The sequence below is a fragment of the Oncorhynchus nerka genome, linkage group LG23 (genome assembly GCF_034236695.1).
Source record: "Oncorhynchus nerka isolate Pitt River linkage group LG23, Oner_Uvic_2.0, whole genome shotgun sequence".
Lineage (NCBI taxonomy): Eukaryota > Metazoa > Chordata > Actinopteri > Salmoniformes > Salmonidae > Oncorhynchus > Oncorhynchus nerka.
The window spans coordinates 59,111,426-59,134,869 of record NC_088418.1 but is presented as its reverse complement, the minus strand read 5'-3'; the positions used below and the strand labels follow the sequence as shown (position 1 = coordinate 59,134,869).

The 23,444-nt window shown below is 46.2% G+C and overlaps 1 protein-coding gene across 5 annotated transcripts in view; it reads right to left on the bottom strand.

Annotated features, from left to right (window-relative positions):
• The window catches only part of LOC115133794 (bridge-like lipid transfer protein family member 3B), a 55,210-nt gene that overhangs the window by 26,354 nt on the left and 5,412 nt on the right, over positions 1–23,444 (bottom strand). For all 5 annotated transcript variants that reach the window (XM_065008365.1, XM_065008364.1, XM_065008366.1 and 2 more), the window contains exons 2-8: positions 17,068–17,230; positions 14,738–14,776; positions 11,783–11,874; positions 11,399–11,588; positions 11,169–11,309; positions 7,126–7,293; positions 1,638–1,824 (exon numbers count right to left, since the gene is read on the bottom strand). In XM_065008365.1, coding sequence (XP_064864437.1) covers positions 1,638–1,824; positions 7,126–7,293; positions 11,169–11,309; positions 11,399–11,588; positions 11,783–11,874; positions 14,738–14,776; positions 17,068–17,230 — 980 coding nt within the window. The remainder of the gene's footprint in view (positions 1–1,637; positions 1,825–7,125; positions 7,294–11,168; positions 11,310–11,398; positions 11,589–11,782; positions 11,875–14,737; positions 14,777–17,067; positions 17,231–23,444) is intronic.

Below are 23,444 nucleotides of genomic sequence, written 5' to 3'. Positions count from 1 at the left end.
TGGGAGGGAGGGAGGGAGAGAGGGTTGGGAGGGAGGGAGGGAGAGAGGGTTGGGAGGGAGGGAGGGAGGGAGAGAGAGTTGGGAGGAGGGAGAGAGAGGGTTGGGAGGGAGGGAGAGAGAGAGAGGGTTGGGAGGGAGGGAGAGAGAGAGAGGGTTGGGAGGGAGGGAGAGAGAGAGGGTTGGGAGGGAGGGAGAGAGAGAGAGGGTTGGGAGGGAGGGAGAGAGAGAGAGAGGGTTGGGAGGGAGGGGAGGGAGAGAGAGAGGGGAGGGAGAGAGAGAGAGAGAGAGAGAGAGGGTTGGGAGGAGAGAGGGAGAGAGAGAGAGGGTTGGGAGGGAGAGAGGGAGAGAGAGAGAGGGTTGGGAGGGAGAGAGGGGAGAGAGAGAGAGGGTTGGGAGGGAGAGAGGGGAGAGAGAGAGGGTTGGGAGGGAGAGAGGGAGAGAGAGAGAGGGTTGGGAGGGAGAGAGGGAGAGAGAGAGAGGGTTGGGAGAGGGGGAGAGAGAGAGAGAGGGTTGGGAGGGAGGGAGAGAGAGAGGGGGAGGGAGGGAGAGAGAGAGGGGAGGGAGAGAGAGGGTTGGGAGGGAGGGAGAGAGAGAGGGGGAGGGAGAGAGGGAGGGAGAGAGTTGGGAGGGAGGGAGGGAGAGGGAGAGAGGGTTGGGAGGGAGAGAGGGTTGGGAGGGAGAGAGGGTTGGGAGGGAGAGAGGGTTGGGAGGGAGAGAGGGTTGGGAGGGAGAGAGGGTTGGGAGGGAGAGAGGGTTGGGAGGAGAGAGGGTTGGGAGGGAGGGAGGGTTGGGAGGGAGGGAGGGTTGGGAGGGAGGGAGGGGTTGGGAGGGAGGGGTTGGGAGGGAGGGGGGAGAGGGTTGGGAGGGAGGGTTGGGAGGGAGGGAGGGAGGGAGAGAGAGAGGGTTGGGAGGGAGGGAGGGAGAGAGGTTTGGGAGGGAGAGAGGTTTGGGAGGGAGAGAGGTTTGGGAGGGAGAGAGGTTTGGGAGGGAGAGAGGTTTGGGAGGGAGAGAGGTTTGGGAGGGAGAGAGGTTTGGGAGGGAGAGAGGTTTGGGAGGGAGGGAGGGAGAGAGGGTTGGGAGGGAGGGAGGGAGAGAGGGTTGGGAGGGAGAGAGAGAGGGTTGGGAGGGAGGGAGGAGAGAGAGAGGGTTGGGAAGGAGGGAGGGAGAGAGAGAGGGTTGGGAAGGAGGGAGGGTTGGGAGGGAGAGAGGGTTGGGAGGGAGAGAGGGTTGGGAGGGAGAGAGGGTTGGGAGGGAGAGAGGGTTGGGAGGGAGAGAGGGTTGGGAGGGAGAGAGGGTTGCATGGAGGGAGAGAGGGTTGCATGGAGGGAGAGAGGGTTGGGAGGGAGAGAGGGTTGGGAGGGAGAGAGGGTTGCATGGAGGGAAGGAGGGTTGCATGGAGGGAAGGAGGGTTGCATGGAGGGAAGGAGGGTTGCATGGAGGGAGGGAAGAAGGCAGAGGCAGAAGATAAGGTAATGCGTGTCAGAGCCCAACATGATGTGTAGGTATCAGTCAAACATCTGTCTGAAGTTTGTGTGAAGCATGTGTGTGTTTTACATTTGTATGTATGTGTGTATTAGCAGGCATGTCTATGTCTATGTGTGTGTATACACGTGTCATACGTCTGTGCGTGTGTGTACCTCTGTCCTTGGCGTGTATGTCGTCACAGATGTGCAGGTCGAGGTGTGTGATCTGCAGGTGGTGGGAGGTCTCACACACGTCGAAGGCAGCGAACAGATTAGCCATGGTGGCGCTCTGGTCAGCCGCTGTGCCTGACGACACCTGCTGGCTACGCACCTGCTGGGCTGAAGGGGGCGCCGACGACTCCTGGATATAGACCAGAGACCGTAAAAAATACAAACACAGATGCAGACACCGGCACAGAGACATATGGAGAAGCAGACAGACACAAATAAAATTAAGTGAACATCAATTTTATTGGTGCATCCAACTAGTGTTGCTTGAGATAATGGCGCCGGAGGGGATTTTTACGGGATCCTAACCAACTGTTCTGTCTTGTGTGGGTTTTTTCACATCGTTTGTAACTTGTTTCGTACATAATGTTGCTGCTACCATCTCTTATGACCAAAAAGAGCTTCTGGATATCAGAACAGGGATTACTCACCTCGAAATGGACAACAAAAAAAAAAGTATTTTTTGAGTCCGACACGAAGGATATACTGCTTCTCTGAAGCCAGGCCCAAATCCCTGTCATTCGCATGAAGAACAGACGGAAATACAGGGGGTAATATATCTGTAATACCTACATGTTTCAAGCAGACCACCATAGTCCCTGTGCCCAAGAAAGTGAAGGTAACCAGCCCCAAATGACTACCGCCTTGAAGCACTCACGTCAGTAGCCATGAAGTGCTTTGAAAGGCTGGTCATGGCTCACATCAACAGCATCATCTTGGATACCCTAAACCCACTCCAATTCGCATACCGGCCCAACAGATTCACAGATGACGCAATCTCAATCACACTGCCCTTCCCCACCTGGACAAAAGAGACACATATGTGAGAATGATGTTCATTGACTACAGCTCAGCGTTCAACACCATAGTGCCCACGAAGCTCATCACTAAGCTAAGGACCCTGGGAATAAACACCTCTGGAATCTGGACTTTCTGACGGGCCACCCTCAGGTGTTAAGGGTAGGCAACAACACATCTGCCATGCTGATCATCAACACGGTGGCCCCTCAGGGGTGTGTGCTTAGTCCCCTCCTGTACTCCTTATTCACACGACTGTGTGGTCAAGCACGACTCCAACACCATCAAGTTTGCTCATGACAAGAGTGGTAGATCTGATCACCGACAACGATGAGAAAACCTATAGGGAGGAGGTCAGAGACCTGGCAGTGTGGTGCCAGAACAACAACCCCTCCCTCAACGTCAGCAAGACAAAGGAGATGATCATGGACTACAGGAAAAGGAGGGCCAAACACGCCCCCATTCTCATCGATGGGGCTGTTGTGGAGCGGGTCGAGAGAACTTCCTTGGTGTCCACATCACCAACAAACTACCATGGTCCAAACACACCAAGACAGTCGTGAAGAGGGCATTACAACACCTTTCCCCCCTCAGGAGACTGAAAAGATTTGGCATGGGTCCTTAGTTCCTCAAAAAGTTCTACAGCTACACCCTCGAGAGCATCCTGCCCGGTTGCATCACTGCCTGGTATGGCAACTGCTTGGCACCCGACAGTAAGGCACTACAGAGGGTAGTGAGTACGGTCAAATACATCACTGGGGCCAAGCTTCCTGCCACCCAAGACCTATATTTATTTATAAAAAAATATATTTTACCTTTATTTAACCAGATAGGCCAGTTGAGATCAAGTTCTCATTTACAACTGCGACCTGACCAAGATAAAGCAAAGCAGTGCAACAGAGTTACACATGGAATAAACAAACATACAGTCAATAACACAATTGAAAAGTCGATATACAATGTGTGCAAATGAGGTAAGATAAGTGAGGTAAAGCAATAAATAGGCCCTAGTGGCAAAATAATTACAATAAACACTGGAGTGATGGATGTGCAGAAGATGAATGTGCAAGTGGAGATACTGGGGTGCAAAAAAACAAATAACAGTATGGGGATGAGGTAGTTGGATGGGCTATTTACAGATGGGCTATGTACAGGTGCAGTGATATGTGAGCTGCTCTGACAACTGGTGCTTAAAGTTAGTGAGGGAGATATGAGTCTCCAGCTTCAGTGATTTTTGCAATTCGTTCCAGTCATTGGCAGCAGAGAACTGGAAGGAAAGGCGGCCAAACGAGGAATTGGCTTTTGGGGTGACCAGTGAAATATACCTGCACGTGGAGCGTGTGATACGAGTGGGTGCTGCTATGGTGACCAGTGAGTTGAGATAAAGTGGGGCTTTACCTAGCAAAGACTTACAGATGACCTGGAGCCAGTGGGTTTGGTGACGAATATGAAGTGAGGGCCAGCCAACGAGAGCATACAGGTTGTAGTGGTGGGTAGCATATGGGGCTTTGGTGACTAAACGGATGGCACTGTGATAGACTGCATCCAATTTGTTGAGTAGAGTGTTGGAGGCTATTTTTAAAAGAAGTCAACGGTCGGTAGGATAGTCAGTTTTACGAGGGTGTTTGGCAGCATGAGCAAAGGATGCTTTGTTGAGAAATAGGAAGCTGATTCTAGATTTAATTTTGGATTGGAGATGCTTAATGTGAGTCTGGAAGGAGAGTTTACAGTCTAACCAGACACTTAGAGTCTAAGTTAGAGTCTAACCACATATGTGGACAACTACAAGTACCTAAGTCAGAACCGTCTAGAGTAGTGATGCTGGACGGGTGGGTAGCGATCGGTTGAAGAGCATGCATTTAGTTTTACGTGCATTTAAGAGCAGTTGGAGGCCACGGAAGGAGTGCTGTATGGCATTGAAGTTCGTCTGGAGGTTAGTTAACAGTGTCCAAAGAAGAGCCAGAAGTATACAGAATGGTGTCGTCTGCGTAGAGGTGGATCAGATGATCACCAGCAGCAAGAGCAACATCATTGAGAAGAGTCGGCCCGAGGATTGAACCCTGTGGCACCCCCATAGACTGCCAGAGGTCCGGACAACAGGCCCTCTGATTTGACACACTGAACTCTGTCTGAGAAGTAGTTGGTGAACCAGGCGAGGCAGTCATTTGAGAAACGAAGGCTGTTGAATCTGCCGATTAAGAATGTGTTGATCGACAGAGTTGAAAGCCTTGGCCAGGTCGATGAATACGGCTGCACAGTATTTTCTCTTATCGATGGCGGTTATATCATTTAGGACCTTGAGCGTGGCTGAGGTGCACCCATGACCAGCTCGGAAACCAGATTGCATAGCGGAGAAGGTACGGTGGGATTCTAAATGGTCTGTGATCTGTTCGTTAACTTGGCTTTTGAAGACCTTTGAAAGGCAGGGTAGGATAGATACAGGTCTATAGCAGTTAGGGTCTAGAGTGTCTCCCCCTTTGAAGAGGGGGATGACCGCAGCAGCTTCCCAATCTTTGGGGATCTCAGACGATACGAAAGAGAGGTTTGAACAGGATAGTAATATGGGTTTGCGGCGGATAATTTTAGAAAGAGGGTCCAGATTGTCTAGCCCAGCTGATTTGTCGGAGTCCAGATTTTGCAGCTCTTTCAGAACATCAGCTATCTGGATTTGGGTGAAGGAGAAATGGGGGAGGCTTGGGCAAGTTGCTGTGGGGGGGTGCAGGGCTGTTGACCGGGGTAGGGGTAGCCAGGTGGAAAGCATGGCCAACTGTAGAAAAATGCTTACTGAAATGTTCAATTATCTTGGATTTATCAGTGGTGCCAGTGTTTCCTAGCCTCAGTGCAGTGGGCAGCTGGGAGGAGGTGCTCTTATTCTCCATGGACTTTACAGCGTCCCAAAACTTTTTGGAGTTTGTGCTACAGGATGCAAATATCTGTTTGAAAAAGCTAGCCTTTGCTTTCCTAACTGCCTGTGTATATTGGTTCCTAACTTCCCTGAAAAGTTGCATATCGCGGGGGCTATTCGATGCTAATGAAGTATGCCACTCGATGGTGTCAGAGGAAGGTCCAAAAAAATGGTCAAAGACTCCAGTCACCCAAGTCATGGACTGTTCTCTGCTACACGCACAGCATGCGGTACAGGAATGCCAAGTCTATGTACAAAAGGCTCCTTCACATCTTCTAGATATAAGACTGCTAAACAATTAATCAAATGGCCACCTTAGTGTAAAAACAAACTCGACTAACCTGTACCCCCGCACCGGTACCCCCTCGGTATTGTTATTTTATTGTGTTACTAAATAAACAAAAGTAAATATTTTCTTAACTATTTATTGAACAGCATTGTTGGTTAAGGGCTTGTAAGTAAGCATTTCACAATAACCTGTTGTATTTGGCACAAACACAAATTGATAAGATTTTTAGGAGCGACGGGGGTGCAGTGCTCATTCTCACCAGCAGATGGCATAGTCTGCCACATGTAGGTCAGAATACTAAAAGCCCAGTTTGAGTCAGTACATGAATAATGGAGCGTGAGAGCAGCGCAACAGCGAGAGCAGCGCAGGGATAGAGAGGTCATATGGCAGAGGGACCGCACAGAGAGAACCAAACATCCTTTCCTGGAGCACAAGGACTAATTATCAGACCATAACAAAGAGAGCGAGAGAAATGGGGGGGGTGGAGGGAGGTAGAGAAGTGTGGACAGAAGGGTACACGACTGGGGCGAATCATTTCTCCACTGTAGGTCTGTCTGACAGAGGAGTGACTGAGCACATAGCTAGCTGCTTCAGTTGTTAAGTGACCTGTACGCTCTTGTTGGTTGGCCCTCGCTTCATACTCGTCGCCAAACCCACTGGCTACAGGTTATCTACAAGTCTCTGCTAGGTAAAACCCCGCCTTATCTCAGCTCACTGGTCACCATAGCAGCACCCACTCGTAGCAAGCGCTCCAGCAGGTATATCTCACTGGTCACCCCCAACGCCAATTCCTCCTTTGGTCGTCTTCCCTTCCAGTTCTCTGCTGCCCATGACTGGAACAAATTGCAAAAATCTCTGAAGCTGGAGACTCACATCTCCCTCACAAGCTTTAAGCACCAGCTGTCAGAGCAGTTTACAGATCACTGCACCTGTACATAGCACATCTGTAAACAAGCCCATCTATCTACCTACCTCATCCCCATACTGGTCTTTATTTATTTTGCTCCTTTGCACCCCAGTATCTCTACCTGCACATTCGTCTTCTGCCGATCTACCATTCCAGTGTTTAATTGCTATATTGTAATTACTTCGCCACCATGGCCTATTTATTTCCTTAACTCATTTGCACTCACTGTATATAGACTTTTTGTTTTCTTTTGTTCTGCTGTATTATTGACTGTATGTTTGTTTATTCCATGTGTAACTCTGTTGTTGTATGTGTCGAATTGCTACGCTTTATCTTGGCCAGGTCGCAGTTGCAAATGAGAACTTGTTCTCAACTAGCCTACCTGGTTAAATAAAGGTGACATTTTAAAATACATTTAAAAAGTAAGTGTCTGCCTATCTGTGTGTGTTTCCTGTGTGCGCACACGTATCTACCTGCCTACGTGAGTGAGCGTGTGTGTGTGTCCCTGCCTACGTGCGCCTGCATACGTGTGTACCTGGTCCTCGGTGGCCATGCTCTTCCTCTGCTGAGCAGACTTGTCCATGGCCTCGCTGAGTGACTTGGCGTACTGGACCATGGCTTTGAGCTGGGAGTCAGTCAGCACCCACAGCAGGTCATCTAGGATCAGGATCAGCTTAGAGGCCACCACGTTACAGTCCTTGGACTGGAGATAAACACATTCTACATAGATTATTACATACAAAATACACACATTATACACAATCATTATATATAGACCACACACACACACACAAATACATGCTTTATACATATAGGATACAGACACACACACCACGTTTCAGTCTTTCATCTCAAGACACACACATTACCTCCCGTGTTGAACCAAGACAGTGTTATTCAAAAGGTGCATTCATCAATGGGAGATGTAATATAAGTCAGACTGGAGAAAACACTCCATATCCATGACTGACTGAAAACACACACTCCATATCCATGACTGACTGACTGACTGAAAACACACACTCCATATCCATGACTGACTGACTGACTGAAACACACACTCCATATCCATGACTGACTGACTGACTGAAAACACACTCCATATCCATGACTGACTGACTGACTGACTGACTGACTGAAAACACACTCCATATCCATGACTGACTGACTGACTGACTGAAAACACACACTCCATATCCATGACTGACTGACTGAAAACACACCCTCCATATCCATGACTGACTGACTGAAAACACACCCTCCATATCCATGACTGACTGACTGAAAACACACCCTCCATATCCATGACTGACTGACTGACTGACTGAAAACACACCCTCCATATCCATGACTGACTGACTGACTGACTGAAAACACACTCCATATCCATGACTGACTGACTGAAAACACACCCTCCATATCCATGACTGACTGACTGAAAACACACCCTCCATATCCATGACTGACTGAAAACACACCCTCCATATCCATGACTGACTGAAAACACACCCTCCATATCCATGACTGACTGACTGACTGAAAACACACACTCCATATCCATGACTGACTGACTGACTGACTGAAAACACACCCTCCATATCCATGACTGACTGACTGAAAACACACCCTCCATATCCATGACTGACTGACTGAAAACACACACTCCATATCCATGACTGACTGACTGAAAACACACACTCCATATGCATGACTGACTGACTGAAAACACACTCCATATCCATGACTGACTGACTGACTGACTGAAAACACACACTCCATATCCATGACTGACTGACTGAAAACACACACTCCATATCCATGACTGACTGACTGACTGACTGAAAACACACACTCCATATCCATGACTGACTGACTGACTGACTGAAAACACACACTCCATATGACTGACTGACTGACTGAAAACACACACTCCATATCCATGACTGACTGACTGACTGACTGAAAACACACACTCCATATCCATGACTGACTGACTGACTGACTGACTGAAAACACACACTCCATATCCATGACTGACTGACTGACTGACTGAAAACACACACTCCATATGACTGACTGACTGACTGACTGAAAACACACACTCCATATGACTGACTGACTGACTGAAAACACACACTCCATATCCATGACTGACTGACTGACTGAAAACACACACTCCATATCCATGACTGACTGACTGAAAACACACACTCCATATCCATGACTGACTGACTGACTGAAAACACACTCCATATCCATGACTGACTGACTGACTGACTGACTGAAAACACACTCCATATCCATGACTGACTGACTGACTGACTGAAAACACACACTCCATATCCATGACTGACTGACTGAAAACACACCCTCCATATCCATGACTGACTGACTGAAAACACACCCTCCATATCCATGACTGACTGACTGAAAACACACCCTCCATATCCATGACTGACTGACTGACTGACTGAAAACACACCCTCCATATCCATGACTGACTGACTGACTGACTGAAAACACACTCCATATCCATGACTGACTGACTGAAAACACACCCTCCATATCCATGACTGACTGACTGAAAACACACCCTCCATATCCATGACTGACTGACTGACTGAAAACACACACTCCATATCCATGACTGACTGACTGACTGACTGAAAACACACTCCATATCCATGACTGACTGACTGACTGACTGAAAACACACACTCCATATCCATGACTGACTGACTGACTGACTGACTGAAAACACACACTCCATATCCATGACTGACTGACTGACTGACTGAAAACACACACTCCATATGACTGACTGACTGACTGAAAACACACACTCCATATCCATGACTGACTGACTGAAAACACACCCTCCATATCCATGACTGACTGACTGAAAACACACCCTCCATATCCATGACTGACTGACTGACTGACTGACTGAAAACACACTCCATATCCATGACTGACTGACTGACTGAAAAGACACCCTCCATATCCATGACTGACTGACTGAAAACACACCCTCCATATCCATGACTGACTGAAAACACACCCTCCATATCCATGACTGACTGACTGACTGAAAACACACACTCCATATCCATGACTGACTGACTGACTGACTGAAAACACACCCTCCATATCCATGACTGACTGAAAACACACCCTCCATATCCATGACTGACTGACTGAAAACACACACTCCATATTCATGACTGACTGACTGACAACACACACTCCATATCCATGACTGACTGACTGACTGAAAACACACACTCCATATCCATGACTGACTGACTGACTGAAAACACACACTCCATATCCATGACTGACTGACTGACTGAAAACACACACTCTATATCCATGACTGACTGACTGAAAACACACACTCTATATCCATGACTGACTGACTGACAACACACACTCCATATCCATGACTGACTGACTGACTGAAAACACACTCCATATCCATGACTGACTGACTGACTGACTGACTGAAAACACACACTCCATATCCATGACTGACTGACTGACTGACTGACAACACACACTCCATATCCATGACTGACAACACACACTCCATATCCATGACTGACTGACTGACTGAAAACACACTCCATATCCATGACTGACTGACTGACTGAAACACACTCCATATCCATGACTGACTGACTGACTGAAAACACACCCTCCATATCCATGACTGACTGACTGAAAACACACACACCCTCCATATCCATGACTGACTGACTGAAAACACACACCCTCCATATCCATGACTGACTGACTGAAAACACACACTCCATATCCATGACTGACTGACTGACTGAAAACACACACACCATATCCATGACTGACTGACTGAAAACACACACTCCATATCCATGACTGACTGACTGACTGAAAACACACACTCCATATCCATGACTGACTGACTGACTGAAAACACACACTCCATATCCATGACTGACTGACTGACTGAAAACACACTCCATATCCATGACTGACTGTCTGACTGGATAAAGTACATACTCAGCACACAGTAATCTGTGGTCGTTCAAAATCATATCTTTGTTTGTTTTCACACACACAGACGAAGGAGTGTGTATACAACCCACACGCTTTTATCTGTTCAAACACTGGCTGCAGGGCTTGCTGGTGTGTGAGATAAAGATCTTTGTTTACTGAAGCTGATTCTGCAGGCTGTATTGTTCTCTATTCTATTAAACCAAGGACTGTTCTGAGTGCGTGTGTGACTGCGCAGTGTGTGTGTGTGTCGTACCCGTCTCTTGAGGGCAACTGATCTTGGACTGGTTGGTGATGAGGCGGATGTGTGTGCGTGTGACTGTATAGTGTGTGTCCTACCAGTCTCTTCAGAGTGGCACTGATTTTGGGTCAGTGTGTATCAGTGTGCTGTGTGTGTGCGCGCTTCCGTGAGTGTGCGTCCTGCTGACTGACTGAGTGACATTAATCTTGGACTGGTTGGTGATGAGGTGTGTGTGTGTTTGCACCTAAGCGTGTGTTTGTGTTTCCTTGCCCACATGTCTGCATGTGTGTGGCGTATTGTACCCGTCTCTTCAGGGTGACTCTGATCTTGGACTGGTTGGTGATGAGGCGGATGGGGGCACTCAGCATCTCGTTCTGGGCACTCTGGATGGCGTCCGCCTCGATTCGGATCATCTGCCAGCTGATCTCCTTAAACGTCAGGATCTGAGAGGCGCACAGGTAGCCATGGTTACACACACACACAGGGTTACGGTGGTTACATACACTTCCATGCGTGTATGCAGTGCACCCACCTCTCCTCTGTGTGGGTCCTGTATGCGTGTGAAGCGGAGGTCCGACAGGCTCCAGCTGGTGTTGACAGAGTAGACCTGCAGCTGGCTCAACTCAAAGGAGGCGTTGAACGCCTTGGCACTGATCTTCACCACGATGGAGTTGATGGACAGAGAGATGCCCTCCACCACCTTCTCAGCAAAGCCATACTCACTGGGGGAGTGGGGGAAGAGGAGGAGGTAGGCAATTGAAGGCTGGATTTGGATGAACTGAATGCAGGTGTTTTTTTTTATAAAGAATTTCAGCCCCATCGCACAAGGACAGGCAGACAGACACCATACACTTACACACACACAACTACCCTCTGAAAGGGGGGGGAGAAAGAGAGAAAGAGCGCCAGCTCCCACCTTTGCCCCGAGGCTGTTGCTATGGGAGACGGGCCGTTGGGAGGGCGGGGCTCATCACAGGTACTCATCTCCATTACCACCTTGTCCAGGGTCTGGGAGACAGAGAGATGCAGACGATTACCACACACACACACACCAGGACTCAACATTAACAGTTGTCTGCTTGTCCGTGCAAGTAATAAAAAATAGTCGGATATGATCATGGATTAAATTGGAATGGACAAGAAAAGTAAAAAAAACGTTTTTGATTTTTGCACAATGAGGCTACTCCCATCAGAAGTGGATGAGTGGCATCCAGATTAGTGTGTAGCACACTGGCCTCAATCTCTGCAGAGCACTTCAGAGGATAATTACTGTAGGCCTTTATTGACAGGCACGTGCAGTCTTTCAATCAGTCACGAGATGTGTTTTTGAGATCAAAGCGAACATACCCGCGTGCACACATTTGTTGATATTTACTGCTAATTAATGATTTATTTGCCCAGTTATAGCTCATTTTTGGTCAGCAATGCAAATCCTGGAAAAGTCACGGTGTTCACATCACCTGCGTGTGACAGTGGGCTGTTGCCAGAGTTGGAAGAGAGACAGGTATTTGTGCAGCAGGTAAAATAATAACAGTGTAGTTTGTCTGGTTAACTATACTGAACAAAAATATAAAAAGGCAGCATGCAACAATTAGAACATTTGTACATTGAAATAAATAAATTAGGTCCTAATCTATGGATTTCACGTGACTGGGCAGGTGCACAGCCATGGGTGGGCATTGGGGAGCCAGGCCCAGCCAATCAGAATGAGTTTTCTCCACAAAATGGCTTTATTACAGACAGAAATACTCCCTCCCCCCCCCTCAGACGATCTCGCAGGTGAAGAAGCCGGATGTGGAGGTCCTGGGCTGGCGTGGTTACACGTGGTCTGAGGTTGTGAGGCCGGTTGGAAGTACTGCCAAATTCTCTAAAACGACGTTGGAGGCAGCTTGTGGTATGGAAATGAACAGTCAATTCTCTGCCAACAGCTCTGGTAGACATTCCTGCAGTCAACATGCCAATTGTACGCTCCCTCAAAACATCTGTGGCCTTTTATTGTCCCTAGAAAAAGGTGCACCTGTATAATGAGCATGCTGTTAATCAGCTTCTTGATATGCAAAGGAGAAATGCTCACTTATTGGGATGTAAATTGTATATGTTTTTTTCCAGCTCATGAAACATGGGATCAACACTTTACATGTTGTGTTTATATTTTTGTTCAGTGTAGATGGCCAATTCAAAACATATTATAGTTTGTCTGGTTATCTCGCTAGTTAGCTATTAGCATGTACTAATGTCATTGTCATGTTCGATGTCCTAAAATAACTATCCACCGGCACTTGTGTATAACCGCAAATGGCCGACACACAGTTGATACAGGTGCATAGTTGATGAAACCAATGCTGCATACTCCAGGTGTAAAACAGTCAAATGCACACAATTGGCTTGGATTCTCCTCTATTCAATACTGGCCATGTAATTCTGACAATTTAAAATATATATTCTTAGAATAGCCTAATTGACAAGTAACTACTCTGTCAAGATCTCCCCTCACTACGGAATATTTTTGCCTTACAAATAGATAAACATGTTAGTTAACTACCTCACCTATCTCAGCCATTTGATCCCTGGTTCATTGAATGAGGATATTATTTTATAAAGACATAAAAAGTATTTGGTTATAATTGTAATGTTGCAGGGTGTGCCAACCATCCTCCAGGAGATTCCAGGAGAGCTACTGGGTGTGCAGGCTTTTGGTCCAGCCCTACTCGAACACACCACAGTGTAAAAAAAATTGCTGCTCAACGGGACCGTGATAAGCTGACTGGTGTGTTTGCGCAGGGTTGGATCAAAAGCCTGCACACCGGCCTCCCGAGTGGCGCAGCGGTCTAAGGCACTGCATCGCAGTTCGTCACTAGAGACCCCGGTTCAATCACGGGCTGTATTACAACCCGGCCGTGATCGAGAGTCCCATAGGGCGGGGCACAATTGGCCCAGCGTTGTTCGGGTTTAGCCGGGTCATGTTTCGGAGGGTTGACAGACCACGTGTCTTATACAGTAGCTCTCCAGACGGAGGGTTGACGGACCACGTGTCTTATACAGTAGCTCTCCAGACGGAGGGTTAACGGACCACGTGTCTTATACAGTAGCTCTCCAGACGGAGGGTTGACGGACCACGTGTCTTATACAGTATCTCTCCAGACGGAGGGTTAACGGACCACGTGTCTTATACAGTATCTCTCCAGACGGAGGGTTGACGGACCACGTGTCTTATACAGTATCTCTCCAGACGGAGGGTTGACGGACCGCGTGTCTTATACAGTATCTCTCCAGACGGAGGGTTGACGGACCGCGCGTCTTATACAGTAGCTCTCCAGACGGAGGGTTGACGGACCACGTGTCTTATACAGTAGCTCTCCAGACGGAGGGTTGACGGACCACGTGTCTTATACAGTAGCTCTCCAGACGGAGGGTTGACGGACCACGTGTCTTATACAGTATCTCTCCAGACGGAGGGTTAACGGACCACGTGTCTTATACAGTATCTCTCCAGACGGAGGGTTGACGGACCACGTGTCTTATACAGTATCTCTCCAGACGGAGGGTTGACGGACCGCGTGTCTTATACAGTATCTCTCCAGACGGAGGGTTGACGGACCACGTGTCTTATACAGTAGCTCTCCAGACGGAGGGTTGACGCACCACGTGTTTTATACAGTAGCTCTCCAGACGGAGGGTTGACGGACCACGCGTCTTATACAGTAGCTCTCCAGACGGAGGGTTGACGGACCACGCGTACAGTAGGCTATCAGGGCAGTATTTTACTTTGTGGGGAGTTAAGTGCCTTGCTCAAGGCCACAACGGCAGGAGATGGTGGGGGGCAAGTGGCTAAAACTGTGTCAGCAATAGGGGGAAGGAGGGCGGGACTTACCAGAGAGATGGGGTGGGTCTTCAGCTTGGTCCATGGGATCTGTCAATGAAGACAAGAAATTAGTCAGCCAGTCAAGCTCAGATAAGTGACAGTAATATTGGTTCAATATCATACACCTGCAATCTAGGTTGGCCCAACAACATCGGCACAGCCAAAATATGATCATATTTTCTTGTATTAAACCTATATGCTAAATACAGTCACATATTCCTTACATATTTTTCTGAAATGCATACGAATGTGTCTATTCCTGAAATAAATGTAATCGCTGTGAATGTAAATCAGCTGAAATGAGAGAGCCAGGCTGAGAGAATGAATCAAGGAGACAGTCTAGAGAAGCAGTCAGTGCCAGCACATTCCACTCCTCCCCGAACTACACTAATCCCTCTGAGCAGACCCTCTTAATCATGCCCGTGTCAAATCAAATAGCTTTTACACCAAAGAGTAATCTGCAGATTTGGGCATGTTCATCTTCCCCCACAACAAGTGACACCCCGTTAAAAGGCTATAAACACTGAAATAAACATTTAGATATGTGGCGCTAATTGAATTACTACACTAAAACTGTATTTGATTTCTTCAGTCATTGAACTGAAATGGTTTAGCAAAGAGCCTGCACCTGTAGGTGATGTTGGAGCAGAGATGTAGACAAGGAAAGGAACAGTTTTTGGGTGCCTGAGTTGTGTGTCCTCTCCAATGAGGATGGGCATGTGTATTGTAACAGAAGATGGTGTGTGCGACTGTATGCGTTGGCATCTAAATCAGACAGAGAGTGATATCTTCTATAGCCTAAGTGTTACAGGAGTTAAACTGCAGTTGGGGGACCCACACACCCTCTTTTTCTCTCTAGATCAGTGGGAGCTATTAGCTATAGGTTCTGCTTGACCCAGGCCCACTGGTCCTCCTGGCTAAATGGCCCGGGCCCACTGGTCCACCCGGCTAAATGGCCCAGGCCACTATTTCCCTGTTCCTATTGGCTAGATGTGACGCACTGGCAAAACTCCAAGGACTGAAACGTGGTGTGTGTGTCTGTATCCTATATGTATAAAGCATGTATTTGTGTGTGTGTGTGTGGTCTATATATAATGATTGTGTATAATGTGTGTATTTTGTATGTAATAATCTATGTAGAATGTGTTTATCTCCAGTCCAAGGACTGTAATGTGGTGGCCTCTAAGCTGATCCTGATCCTAGATGACCTGCTGTGGGTGCTGACTGACTCCCAGCTCAAAGCCATGGTCCAGTACGCCAAGTCACTCAGCGAGGCCATGGACAAGTCTGCTCAGCAGAGGAAGAGCATTGCCACCGAGGACCAGGTACACAGACACGCATGCAGCACGCATTACCTCAATGATAGGGCCATTACGACTGTAGCCTTACACCAAGGACAATGCACAGCGAGTGTGACACTTCAATAAACCTAAGTTAGTGACACTCAATGGGCCTCGTCTAAGAAAACACCGAGACATAACTTAAGACAATTTCAGAAGACAAAACTTTATCCTTTCACAGTTTCAACGCTGGGCAGCTACTTGTTAGAATATATTGCCTGCTATGTAAAAGGGAAGGTCATGAGACAGGGATAAGATGAAGTCCTGAGACAGCAGAGATGAAATACAAGAGAGAATCATTAGGGCAAAGAAAACAGAGGGTGTTTCAGAAGAGGACGGGGGAGAGGCTATCACTAGGAAATAGCTACAAAAAGACCCTCCCACAGTGACACAATAGATAGACATTGTAAAGAAATACGCCACATGGAGCGTATGACCTTTGCTTTAAGAACACAAGAGGTGAGAGGTCCGGAATACTGGGAAAAATGGGTTTCGTACTTGAAAAGGGTCTAATTCAAAGATGTCAATGTAACTAATATGATGATGAACGTATGAAGTGCACTGTAACTGCCAGATCTTTTTTGTTGTTCTTTTATTTTACTTTATTTGTACTTCCTTTGTGTTCCTACAATAAAAACAAAGTATAAAAATAAAGAGGAAGGAGAAGGCTGGTAGTAGAGACCTGACTAACAGAGTTTGTTGTTATTCTGCTCCATTCACCATCTCCAGGGAGTGTCAGATGATGTGCGCATACAGACACAGTTCATCTCAGTGCACTTCTATATCCACCACTAACATTACGAGAGAAGGGAGAATGAGAGTGGGAGAGTGAGATTGGGAGTGAGAGAGGGGTGGGCAGGGGGAGAGAGAGATGAGAGGTAGCAGACAGTAAAATTGAAATATAGACTAAGATGGTGGGGTTCATCTGAGGAGAGTGACAAAGGGCGAAAGCACCGCCCAGAGTGCAGGTGTGTGTGCGCATGTCTCCCTCTCTCTTACCCGGATGGCAGCCTTGTTGCAGCCCACTTTGTTGATGGCCAGCCAGGTGGGCAGGTCCAACATGCTCTGCAGTACCTCCTCATCCAGCTCCAGGTTGGTGAGCTGACCCTCACCCTTCAGTGTGCTCAGGTTGATCTTGTCTGGGGACAGGTTCTTAGCAAACCTGCAGGGGGAAGAGGAAGGAGAGGATGGGAGAGGAGAAAATTAGTATTGTTGTTATTCATTCAACATCAAGGAAAGAAGTCCTTAACATACATCATAACTACAAATACAAGACACCACTGCTTTTGGGAGGAGAGACTAAGCAAAAGACAGGAGAGAGAATTGCATTTAACCTGTCTTTATTGGCACAATTCATTAGAGTACAGTCCCCCTCTCTCCCTTACCAACGAGAAGAGAGAAAAATAAAGGCAGAGGCCAGACAAGAAATATAATGGACAAGGAAAGAAAGACAGAAGAGAGAGAGACAAGGGAGCCAACCAAATCAGCCTGTTAAAAGTGGTGAGCAAACCTTTGGAAAAGATTGTTTGATCAATTAAAGTTATTTTACAGAAAACGAATTAACAGACTTTCTGCATGCTTATTGGGAAGGGCACTCAACATGCTCGGCACTGACAAATGACTGTTAATTGGCTGAAAGAAATTGATATTAAGAAGATAGTGGGAAGTGTTTTGTTAGACTTCAGTGCAGCTTTTGCTGTCATTGATCATAACCTATTGCTGAAAAAAACATAGGTGTTATGGATTTGCATCATCTGCCATATTATGGACTGAGAGTTGCCCATTTAATAAAACTCAGATGGTTTTCGTTAATGGAAGCCTCTCTCATACAAATTCAGTTCAGTGTGGTGTACCGTAAGGCAGCCTGCTAGGGCCATTGTTTTCTGTTATTACAAATGACCTTCCACTGACCTTGAATAAGGCCTGTGTGTCTATGTACAATGACGACTCAACAGTATACACGTCGGCTACAACAGTAAAATAAATAACTGAAACACTTAACATTGATCTCCAGTCAGTTTTAGAATGGGTAACTAGCAATAGGCTGGTGCTCAGTATCAAAACTGAAAGCATAATTTTTGGGAGAAATGACTCAACACTAAACCTCGTTTAAATCTATTATTGAATGTGGCCATTGAGCAAGTTGAGGAGACTAAACTGCTGGGTGTAAACCTAGATAGCAGACTGTCATGGTCGAAACATATAGACTCAATGGTTGCAAAATGGGAAGAGGTCTGTCCAGACAGATCCTACAGGCCCTAGTTTTGTTGCACCTTGACTACTGCCCAGCTGTGTGGTAATGTATTACGTTCCCCAGTTTCTGTGTTGTGGTTTGTTAGGTGTGTGTTTCAGGATGGCTTCCTGAAATCCCCCCCTAAGCAGCTGATTGGTCGACTCCATGGCTAATTGGAGATCTGACCTCCGTCAAGTTACAGCTGTATCCGATTAGACTCCTTCTGAAGCTATATAAAAGCCAGTGTTCTGTTCAGGAGGGAGATGATTGCTGAGAGAGGAGGCTGATGGCTGTGTGTTATTTACTGTGTTGGTTGTTCTCAGAGGGAGATGATTAGTATGTCCTGTGTTTTCATTGTTGCACAGAGGTATAATTTGTTGCCAGTATTTTTGTAGCCGTCCTACTAAGGTCTGTCTATGACCATAGAACTGTGTTTTTTTATTCTTGAAATGGTTTAATTACATTTGAATAATTCTGTTTCATTTGTTCCCCGGGGGGAAGGCACCTAGGGAGTGCTTAGGCAAGAGGCCCGCGGGCATACATATACCCGTAGTATATTCACTGTCTAGGCACACTAGGTAAGACCTGGGCGGACCATCCCCTGAATTTTGGTTAGCGCACCAGGTGGTGTTAAGTTAAGTAAGTAGTGGGTAGGCAGGTAAGGTAGGAGGGGACTTTGATATTTACTTTGGTTCCGTCCAGCCCCTTTTCCCCAAAATTACTGTGTGAGGAATAAATTCCTTGTAAACGGTACAATTCTCTGCCTTTTGTCATCCTTACTCGCACCTACAGTCCATACCTCTTTCACTTCACGGAGAGTTGAGTTGTAGCAGGGTGTTGCGTTCCCTCTTCATAGAGGCGTGTGTAACGTGTGGCAAAGGACATGGGTAAATTGCAGTTGATTCAGACCAAAGTAGCATGTATCGCACTTAGATGTACATGGAGGGTGAATGATAGTAGCATGCATGTCAATCTCTCCTGCCTCAGAGTTGAGGATAGATTGACTGCACCACTATTGGTCCTTGTGCGAGGTGTTGATGTGTTGAAGGTACCGAACTGTCTTTTCGTGCAGTTGGCACACAGTTCGGACACTCATCGGTACAAGACATGCAATCGGAGGTCTCTTCACAGTCCCCAGGTCCAAAACAGAGGCTGGGAAACGCAGTGTTAAATAGTCATGACTACATGGAACTCTGCCACTCCAGGTAACTCAAGCTAGGATTAAAACCAGATAAAGAGAACACCTTACTGCACAAAGGGGACTGTGGAGCGAGAACCATTTTATATACATCCCTTCTATTGTAATTTGCACTGTACTATGTATTAGACCTAGATATTCTGTATGTACTGATATGTATGATGTTTTAAATGTATGTATTTCAGTCCTTGACTAACAATGTTCTGTATTGTTTCATGTGGACCCCAGAAAGAGTAGCTGATGCTTTTGCAGCAGCTAATGAGGATCCTAATAAATACCAGTACCGAGGAGAAGCCAGATAGTAAAACAGAGAGTTCTGCTGAAAGTCATATTACAGACTTGGAAAAGAGGGAGACAGTGACATGTCTGCTGCCTTTTAAAACCATACTCAAGGGTGTGTGAACTTTAGTGTCACACTGTCTCAACTGTAAGGGTTTCCCAACTCGTATCTTTCATCAGGAGGTAGCACAGCCAATGGGTGCGCATGGGTGGGTTCCATCGCTAGGCCCCGCTCAAAGCTCTAACACTCACTGTGCCCATGACCTTGTGCCATAGTCCCTAGACTCCCTAACACAGTTTGTGGTTAGTAGTTAGCCAAACACCCACATACCAGGCAAAAGGTCATTACTGTTTACAGATAAAGAATTCCCAGTAACTCACAGCCGGATTTAATCAATCCACAAAACACACAACAACCTGTGTGTTTGTACAGCACAAGTGTGTGTCCATTTACAGCCTGTTTGACTACGTTAACTCATTTTATCGATCTACATTACACCACAACCCAAGCACGACAACACACGGTCAACACACACAGACAAATGTTAATGAAGCAGACTGCCATGGTTTGACTGCTGTAATCTTGTTATCTACCTGGTTGGCAGGCAGCTAATCTGACACAGATAGAAGTACCATGCTCTTAAATAGGACCAGATCAAAAGCTCCCAACTGTGCTGCAACATTCAGCCAACATCCTTTAACTCATATTTTAATAACCGCTAGACAGATTCACAACTCTGATACAACCGATGGCCTGGTAACTTATATAGCATGATTCATTTGTCCCACATCACAACCCATAGGCTATACCATATTGAAGAAAATAAGATGAAGTAACCCTTACATGCTGATCTAAGGTCAGTTTTCACTCATCATCCAACTGTTGAGGTTAGGATTGGGGAGAGTAAGCTGATCCTAGATCTATGGTTTGGGGCAGCAACTCCCATTCTAGTAAATTATTCATCTAGTCAAGACTCTCAGCACTCTCAGCGTGAAGGGCAGCGGGGCAGTGTGAACAGGCCACACAGAGAGAGCGAGCTCTGGTACAGTGAACTCCTGTACTTCGGTCAGTTGTGTTGCCGACTGTGGCCATAAGGAAGTAGCAAGATCCGATCAGCTTCTCTGGCCTATCGCACTGACTCACACACAGAATGACTGGAAACAGCTCACTAAACTTCCCCTGTACCTATCTCATTCCTGATCAAGCTTTTGTTTAAGTAGTTCCCTTATATGGGCTAACCTTTCTAGAGCTTATATGGGCTAACCTTTCTAGGATATCTTTTTGAGCTTTTTAAAATGTGGGCTACCTTTCTGCCAACTGGGTTTTAGTAGAGTAACATGACTAAATTGTGTGCTGATCTTTGTTGGCTGTTTTGCTCAGTCTCAAATGGGACAAAAAATGATTAGAAGACTATGACTATGATTTTTCAACGCCTATACCGATACCGATTATTGGAGGACAAAAAAAAGCAGATACCGATTAATCGGCCGATTAAAAAAAATGTATTTGTAATAATGACAATTACAACAATACTGAATGAACACTTATTTGAACTTAATATAATACATCAATAAAATACACTTAGCCTCAAATAATGAAGCATGTTCAATTTGGTTTAAATAATGCAAAGACAAAGTGTTGCTCAGAACATGAGAACATATGAAAGCTGGTGGTTCCTTTTAACGCGAGTCTTCAATATTCCAAGGTAAGATGTTTTGGGATGTAGTTATAGGAATTATAGGACTATTTCTCTCTATATCATTTGTATTTCATATACCTTTGACTATTGGATGTTCTTATAGGCACTTTAGTATTGCCAGTGTAACAGTATACCTTCTGTCCCTCTCCTTGCTCCTACCTGGGCTCGAACCAGGAACACAACGACAACAGCCACCATCGAAGCAGCGTTACCCATGCAGAGCAAGGGGAACAACTACTCCAAGTCTCAGAGCGAGTGACGTTTGAAACGCTATTAGCTCGCACCCCGCTAACTAGCTAGCCATTTCACATCGTTACACCAGCCTAATCTCGGGAGTTGATAGGCTTGAAGTCATAAACAGCAGAGCTGCTGGCAAAACGCACGAAAGTGTTGTTTGAATGAATGCTTATGAGCCTGCTGGTGCCTACCATCGCTCAGACTGCTCTTTCAAATGATAGACTTAATTATAACATAACACACAGAAATGCGAGCCGTAGGTCATTAATATGGTCAAATCCGGAAACTATCATCTCGAAAACAAGACGTTTATTCTTTCAGTGAAATACGGAACCGTTCCGTATTTTATCCAACGGGTGGCATCCATCAGTCTAAATATTCCTGTTACATTGTACAACCTTCAATGTTATGTCATAATTACGCAAAATTCTGGCAAATTAGTTCGCAATGAGCCAGGCGGCCCAAACTGTTGCATATACACTGACTCTGCGTGCAATGAACGCAAGAGAAGTGACAATTTCACCTGGTTAATATTGCCTGCTAACCTGGATTTCTTTTAGCTAAATATGCAGGTTTAAAAATATATACTTCTGTGTATTGATTTTAAGAAAGGCATTGGTGTTTATGGTTAGGTACACATTGGAGCAACGACAGTCCTTTTTCGCGAATGCGCACCGCATAGATTATATGCAACGCAGGACACGCTAGATAAACTAGTAATATCATCAACCATGTGTAGTTAACTAGTGATTATGATTGATTGATTTTTATAAGATAAGTTTAATGCTAGCTAGCAACTTACCTTGGCTTCTTACTGCATTCGCGTAACAGGTGGGCTCCTCGTGAGGCAAGTGGTTAGAGCGTTGGACTAGTTAACCGTAAGGTTGCAAGATTGAATCCCTGAGCTGACAAGGTAAAAATCTGTCGTTCTGCCCCTGAACAAGGCAGTTAACCCACCGTTCCTAGGCCGTCATTGAAAATAAGAATGTGTTCTTATTAACTGACTTGCCTAGTTAAATAAAGATTAAAGTGTAATTTTTTCTCTTTTTTATAAAAGATACAAATCGTCAAAATCGGGCATCCAAAATAACCGATTTCCGATTGTTATGAAAACTTGAAGGGCCCTAATTAAAATCGTCCATTCCGATTAATCCATCGACCTCTAGTAAAAATACCCTAAAACATTGTTAGAATCTGCCCTAGAGTAGAGGTATTAAATAAATTATTTTACAACAGAAGTTGAAGGAGACTAACTGGCTTGAGGTGGATGATTAGGTGGCTGAGGTATTAGGCGAGGCCAGGTTAAATTAAGCCAAGGCACCAGGGTTAACACCGATACTCCTCATTTATATTAGCATGATTCACCCCCTCTTCACCGTCATAGCTGGTGTTGCTGTGTGTCTGTCTGTATTACACACACACAACTTTTGGCCATGGTCTCCACAGGTTGTGTAAAATGAGGTCTGTAAGGCTCACCTTCTCCCTGCCTCCATCAGAGCCATAAATATTACAATGCTCCGGGCCCCTGTGTGCGTGCCATTCGGATGGCCACACGATTTGTCGCTGATGTGTGTATTGTAGTCGGACCCACAGGAGATCCCCCAACCTTGACTGACTCAATCTAAACAAGGGACGACAAGGTCACTTTGTCTGGAGCAAAACCTTCCTCAGGATACACAGACACACATTTGGGTTATTCTTTGAGGGATAAACCAGTCGCCTGGCAGAA